This window comes from Vipera ursinii (assembly GCF_947247035.1).
Source record: "Vipera ursinii genome assembly, chromosome: 9".
NCBI lineage: Eukaryota > Metazoa > Chordata > Lepidosauria > Squamata > Viperidae > Vipera > Vipera ursinii.
This window is the reverse complement of record NC_139523.1, coordinates 6822228-6829876: the sequence shown is the minus strand read 5'-3', so window position 1 is coordinate 6829876 and position 7649 is coordinate 6822228. Positions and strand designations below refer to the sequence as shown.

At 40.6% G+C, this 7649-nt stretch overlaps 1 protein-coding gene across 1 annotated transcript in view; it reads left to right on the top strand.

Moving 5' to 3' along the window:
* The window catches only part of CSMD2 (CUB and Sushi multiple domains 2), a gene marked incomplete at both ends in the record, with an annotated part of 607174 nt that overhangs the window by 565369 nt on the left and 34156 nt on the right, over positions 1–7649 (top strand). Inside the window, one exon of the mRNA XM_083370102.1 lies at positions 7299–7472. Within this exon, the coding sequence (XP_083226228.1) occupies positions 7299–7472 (174 nt within the window). The remainder of the gene's footprint in view (positions 1–7298; positions 7473–7649) is intronic.

Sequence of the window (7649 nt, the reverse complement as noted above, 5' to 3'; positions counted from 1 at the left end):
TTACTTTTGCAAGACTAGGATTGATATAGCCAGAATTTAAGTAATTCATTTTAACAAAAACTAGGTCTCTCTCCCTCCCTCCCTCCCTCCCTCCCTCCCTCCCTATCTCGAGAATGAGGGGAGAGGGAGAGGATGTCAGACTTTGAAAACCAAAACGGACATATTTCCTTTATTGTTACTCATCATTAGACAGAAATCTTGTCAAACTAAAGCTACTACTTGCACCATGAAGGATATACTCTGAGTACTCCTCGGGTGGAGCTTCACTGTCTTTTGCTTCTCCTGGGAATCCAGACTATGTTCCATCACAGGGGAGAACCAAATGGTGGAAAATTTTCACACAAGGATTTGATCCACTGGCATCATTGGGAAGGATTTAAAAAGTCAAGATGGCTGCTACAACCAGCCCTAATCAGAGTCCTGCTGCAACCAACCATAATCAGAGCCCTACCCCTTTTTGACGTGTGTCACATGGATGACACATACACAAAAGAGGCGGCACTTCATCAGCCACTACTACCTTTTTGCTCACACTCAAAGATACCCCTGATCTGATATATTGTCCTCCCATGTCATTTTAAAAAATGGAAGGGAAAAGCTGAGATTCTTTTCCTTCTTTGTAACAATTTCTCTTTTTTTTGTTAATATTCTTTTCATCTTCTGTGATTTGCTTGCAGTTGTAAATTGTACTGATCCTGGGCACCTGGAAAACAGCGTCCGTCAAGTGCAACCAAGTGGGCCTCACAGATATAGTTTTGGAACAACCGTCTCTTATCAGTGCAACCATGGATATTATTTACTGGGTACTCATGTGCTTACATGTCAGGGCGATGGTGTTTGGGACCGGCCACTCCCTGTCTGTCATAGTAAGTTCCTTGCTTTCCTTTTGCTTTGCTTCCCATTCAGTTCATAAAGCGAATATATCATTTAAAGATTGTATTTTGAGATTGTAATTGCTTCCCCTTGCCCTCTTCTCGGCTCCATGAAAAAGGGAAAGAGAAACTCCACAGCTTATGCCAACCCTCCAGACTCTTAAGCAGAATCCCAAATTGTCTATTTATTTGTATTTATTTGTATTCCACCTTTTTTACAAATAACTCAAGGCAGCGAAAATACCCAGCACATCTTCCTCCTCCTATTTTCCCCATAACAATAACCCTGTGAAGTCAGTTGGGCCGAGAGAGAGTGGCTGGCCAGTGCCTTAGCCGGCTTTCATGGCTAAGGTAGAACCGAATTCATGGCCTCCTGATTTCTGTCCCAGCGCTTTAACCACTAGTTTATTTATGGAGATGGTAACTTCCCAGGGGAATTTTCATTTTGTAGGAGCTTTCTCTAGATTTCTCTAATAATAACACCTGATCCCTTGAACTCTGACATTTTCAAATTTGTGTGTGGTTAAGATGTTTGGAGGATCATGCAAACCAGTCACTGTATCCAGAATAGGTGTATTCAAAAATTCACCCCAGGGGAAGCCTACCATGGAAAAATAGCTTTTCAAGATTAAAATAATAAGTGTTGCACCATTGGTAGGGAAAACAGTGATCAATCAAGATAAATAAATAAAATAAGGTAAAATAAGGTTCCCCCGCACATGTGTGCTAGTCGTTTCCGACTCTAGGGGCCGGTGCTCATCTCTGTTTCAAAGCCGAAGAGGCAGCGCTTGTCCGAGGACATCTCCGTGGTCATGTGGCCGGCATGACTAGACACCAAAGGCGCACGGAACGCTGTTACCTTCCCACCGTAGTGGTCCCTATTTTTCTACTTGCATTTTTACGTGCTTTCGAACTGGTAGGTTGGCAGAAGCTGGGACGAGTAACAGGCGCTCACTCTGTTACGCGGCACTCGGGATTCGACCCGCCAAACTGCCGACCTTCTGATCAACAAGCTCAGCGTTCTAACCCACTGAGCCACCGCGTCCCTTAAATAAAATAAACTCTCCCCTTTAAAGCAAAAAACAAAAAACAAAACCCCCACGCACGTGATATTGCAAAAAAACTCAGGGAGACTCTTCCAACAGAAACCATAGCAAAATGATCGTTTTGGTTTTCTGTTATTCCCCATTACTGGTTTGCTTGTTTCTGTCCAAAGCCTACCAGCATCTAACCAGACTCACCGTTTTTAGCAGGATTTTTTTTTTATTTTCCTATTTCATGAGAGAGAAAGGAAGAGGGGACAGGAGAGAGAGAGAGAGATTGCATCCATCATATTACAGCTTCAGCTGGTCACTTGGCTCCTATCAGCATCATTAATGTTCTCTCTGAGAGGGAGAAATAGGAGCCATTAGCCACTAGAAATAATAAACTCAGAGGTAATAAAAAAGGGAGGAGAAGCTAGGCGATTAGTGGCCCCTGGTTCTCCAGTTCTCTGTATTATTAGGCTGCAATCCCTTCTCCTCTCTTTTTGTCTGCGCTTGGCAACCTCATCATCCTGGAGGGCCACTTCCAACGTTGTGAAACCACTCCCAGGAAGCCCGGCCAATGATGAGAAATTCTGGGACTTATGGTTCAGCAATATTCCTGATTCTTGCAGCTCCCCGCTTGCTTTAGTTTCAAAGAGTTCAGAAAGTGTTTTTGAGGTCTGCCAGGGACTCATTTTTAAGTCCCCATTTGATCTCAATGAATGAATCTTTCACAACCTATCAATCCTCCCTCCCTTCACCAAATAGTGGTCGTGAGGAAAACGTTTGGAAGTACTCTCATATAGACGACTTTGAACTCTCAAAGAAAGCCACACGAGGTCATTTTGATGCAGCGGATGCAATATTTAGAGGAGAGGTTTCAGAGCAACTTAACCCCCTTCTTGTGCCAGCTAAAACAGAAATCCACTACAGTTATACTTCCACAGAAAGCCAGGAAGAGAAGATCAGAGATGAATTCCACCTCTAAAATGGCATGAGTGGGGCCAGTATATGCCTTAAAACTCTGCAGCTATTGACAAAAAGAAAAAAAAATGGAATTTAGGGTAAAATGCCTCTCTGTATTTCTCATCTTTATCTCTTTCCAATGTCTTTAATCCACAACTCTGTCCCGTTTAAATGAGTACATTCATCTGCACTTAAAGTAACAAGAAAAAAAACATCAGTGGAATTAAAATCCAGTTTATATGTTCATCAAACAGTCTGTCTCAAATCAGCCCTTAACACAATTAGCAAAGCCTGAATTCTTCAAGCATCCTTAGGAGGTTTGGGGAATAATTCAAGACAGAATATCGGCCTAAACAGGAGAGTTTCTCCAAGGATAGATATTGGTCACACCATCAGTCTGCTAATTAATATGACTAATGACTTCCAGAGAAATGTTACAGCTCAAGGGAAGACACCAGCCTTATATTTATCAAGACGTGGAAGGCCCAGATTTTGCACATTTAAAGTACAAGGTAGTTTAGTTGAAGTGTTACACCTCTCTTTCCTTCTCTTAAAGCAATTAAAGAAACAAATGTCTTTTTAATTTAATGTCTTCAGCACAGTCTGTTTTCCCTGTATTGTGGGCATTTCCATCTTGTCACCATGGAAAATTGATACATGAGGCCCATTTTGCTGTAATTAGGGGACTGTTGTACAAGTAAGCTTAAATAGTTGCCGTCTTAGGCATTGAAGCTACTCTAAGAGCTTATCTCAAGTAAAATATCCAGGGGGGAAAATTAGAAATCCAGCTTGGATATAAACAAGCAGGACATTTTGAGAAAAAAAACAAGGGTGTAATTGGAATATTTCAATTAGCTAAATGTAGAGTCTTGTGCAAAGTGTTTGGGGGGGGAGTGCTTTGCAGTGCGCAGGAACACAAAGGTTGGAAAATAGAAGACAATAATAAAAAATGACAAGAGGAGACAAGTTGACAATATCACTGATGACACAGCCATGATCTTACAAGACACAAAGGAGAAGCTATTGACAGGCAGTCCTGCTAAAATGATGTCATTGTGCCCCAAAGAATCAGAGGTGACTGAATTACTGAACGTAACTCTCTGAGATCTGAGGAATCTCCTGGACTTCATTGTTAACCAAGTTGTGGCATTTTGACAGGCAGACATGGCTTTTAAGCACCTGGAATGAGTAAATAACCCACCAGACAGTCAGCAGAGTTCAAAAGATCTGAAAGTAGTGGTGATCTCTTTCCAGTATTCCCCCATGGAATGAATACTGCATCAAAAAGGACCAGAGAGCTCAGCAGATCTCCTGCAGAAAAGATTCCCCAGGCACCAATCCCCTGCCTTCAAGGATGGAAACCTTGTTGTGAGAAAACACTATTTTCAACAAGCAATAATTTCAACCTATTAGGAATGATCAAACTGTTGAGGACCCAGAGGGAGACCTAAAATTCATACTCCTGAAGATTTCCTAATGGAGAGTCCAGATCGCTTCTCAAGACATTTGAATGCTGTGCCATATCAAAGTCTGCCTTGCTTTTTCTCATTCTTTCCCCCCATTACAAAAGAAGCTTCTCTTCTATCATTATTTTCGTATGATTTTCAGGATGCTTGAGAATGGCCTAAGTCTTTTATTACTAGAATAGAATAGAATGAATAGAATAATAACTTTATTGTCACTTTAAATGTACACTAATCAGCATACATTAAAATGAGATTTCGTTGCATACAGCTCTCAAAAGGGTAACCGCCTCCAACATACACTGCATAAACATATAAACAAACAAATAAATAAATAAATAATATACCCACATACACCACACACACACACACACACACACACACACATATATATGCCCCAGAGAAACAACACTGTCTAGTTTGGCCTAGTTTGGATGTATACATGGGGAGACTTTGGAGCTAAATTTTGCACAGGATGCTTCTGCTGATGCTATGAAATGAAGACATGACATTGAAAGAGATCTCTTGGCTGCTTTGTCATCACTACAACAATACTAAAATCCACTTCTCTTTCAAGCTACCCTGGTACACTTTAGAAATGAGTTGAGGTCTCCCAGAATGGTTCTACACAGAGCACTCTTTGTTTCAATTCTTCATTTTGGACAGTATAAAACTGAAGACACTCATTGCTTGAGGTCAGAACTTTGTTAGAGGATCCCGTCTATAGCCCACAGGAGAGTTTCAGCAGTTGGCCCCTTATTAGTCAAGAAGAGCAGTGAACAAGCAATTCCCATTTCTGTCTAATTGGCTCGGGGAGAAAGGATGAATGGAAAAGGCTGACAATTGCATATGGTTAAAAGGCATTTTGTGTGTGACAATATCACTGTGGTGGAGAATAAAAAAGATGTTATTTCTCCATTTTGGGCATTTCTAGTTAAAAATATCTACTGGTATGAGTGAATTCGTTTTTAGAGAAATGGGGCATGTAGGAGATTCTTAATCTTTATAAGCGCTGTCACAGTTACAAGTTCTCAGTTTACATGTAATTCATGGGGTATCTGTTCTTAAATAATATCTGAGTTCTGAAGTGTTCCTTTTCAGACCATCTTTTTAACAGTCTTCTCATGGACTTAACTTGGAACTCACTGACAGAATATTAAAACACAAAAACCATGTTGTTTTGCAAACACTTTTCATGCATAGCAGTCCTTTCTTTTCTTACTGACTGTATATTCCATGTCTCCTGCTCAATTTTTGGAAAAACAGTTCAGAAACCAGTCTTTGTGGAAGCAGATGAAGAAATATTGCTTTTCAAGTAACTTACCCTTCTAAACCATCTCAGATATGTTGTCCATAACAGCTCACTAGCAATAGAGCATAAATAAGTGCATCAGGAAGAATCTGTTCTTTGTTCACTATTTTTTTAAAAAAATAAGTATCTGCATTGCTTCAGATCTAATGATCTGACAAACATGAAGGGTGTTTGCTACTTTTCAAAGCAGTTTCCTCTTTAACTAGGTTCACAGAGCAGTTGTGGAGGCTTGCCAAGTAATCCAAGAAAAGGTGTAGCATAGAGGTGTCCAATCTTGGCAACTTTAAGACTTGTGGACTTCAACTCCCAGAATCCCCAAGCCAGTCATGCTGGCTGGTAAATTTTGGGAGTTAATGTCCACAAGTCTTAAAGATGCCAAGGCTGGACACCCCTGATGCAGCAGATTGAAAGTATTGAGACAGGTGCTATGATTACACTCTCACAATTCTAAAGCAATTTTTTTGGAATCAAACCCAAAACAACACACAAACCCTAATAAATACCCCTGTTATTCATTATTATTGCCCTACTTGCTAGGAGAGAATGAGGTTTGTTTGTTTTTTACAAACCTAAAAACCAGCCTGCCAAATCTTGGTCACATGTATGAAGTGGTCAGTATTCATTTTGCACCATTGTTCTATCAACTGTAGCTCTCACCCTTCATTCAAATCTACCTTCTGACCATAAAACTTTGTCCCAGCCTCTGCTATGTTTTTTTTTAAAAAATATGGATATTATGGCTTGCCCACTAACTGTGGTTAAAAGATGCATGACTTGGTGCAACGTGTGGATCCAACTGCAAGTGTCAGCAGGATGCATCCAGTTAAATATACTTTTGATCCATACTGTAAGATGTTAAAATGCCAGGGATGCAACTAGCATAGCCCCATCTGCATGTATCAATAAATTCAGCTCTCATGTGGTTACAACATGAAATATCTTGTGTGGAAATTGCACAGATTTGTTGCAGTTTTAAACGAATTAAACTGAATTAGAAAGATCCTGTTGGGCAAGAGAAGAATTCTTGTCTCTGTTTCCAAACATGCTTCTGCTGTTCCGGGTGTTCTTTTTTTTCCTCTTGAATATGTGTGCTGAAGTGATAAAGTAGAGACCTCTGTCTCTATCCGTCATTAAAACATACATACCTACTTCACATACACACATATGCTAGAAACTTGGGAAATTGCCCTCAAAGTATAATTTTTACTAGGAACACACAGCATTCTAAAAAATTAAAAAGAAATCATTGGTTTAAATCAGGGGTCTTCAAACCTGGCCCTTTTATGACTTGTGGACTTCAACTCCCAGAATTCCTCAGCCAGCGTGCTTGGCTGAGGAATTCTGGGAGTTGAAGTCCACAAGTCATAAAAGGGCCAAGTTTGAAGACCCTTGGTTTAAATTAATTAGTAGCATGAAATCAAATTTCATTTCTATCTCATCTGCTTCCTTATCATACATTTCCTTTCCCTCTTTTTAGAATGTGGCCTTTGACATATCAGTCAAAGGCCACAAGCAATACAATTGTGGCAATATAGAAAGTGGATGGAGAGAGAGAAGAGAGAGAGAGAGAGAGAGAGAGAGAGAGAGAGAGAGAGAGAGAGAGAGAGAGATACAACTTTAGTTCAGGTTGAATTGAAAACTTGGTGCTCCTTTCTTTCAGTGGTCTCCTGTGGCCATCCTGGATCCCCACCTTATGCCCAGATCTTGGGTGATGTCCACACCGTAGGAGCAGTGGTGCACTATAAATGCCAGGAAGGCAGGAATTTGATTGGCAATTCCACCCGCACATGTCAGCTTGATGGGCGTTGGAGTGGCTCTCTTCCTCATTGCTCAGGTAAGAAAACTGAGTGGCAAAAGATGTGGGTATCAACGTGGGGGCATGTGGGTTGATTTATCCTCATCTCTTTAAATGGTATTGCTCAGTAAGGTTGCATAAAACAATCTGGATTTCAAGGAAAGTATGCTTTGGAATAGGCCTAGGTCCACTTGTGGTAACTTCTGGGAACACTTT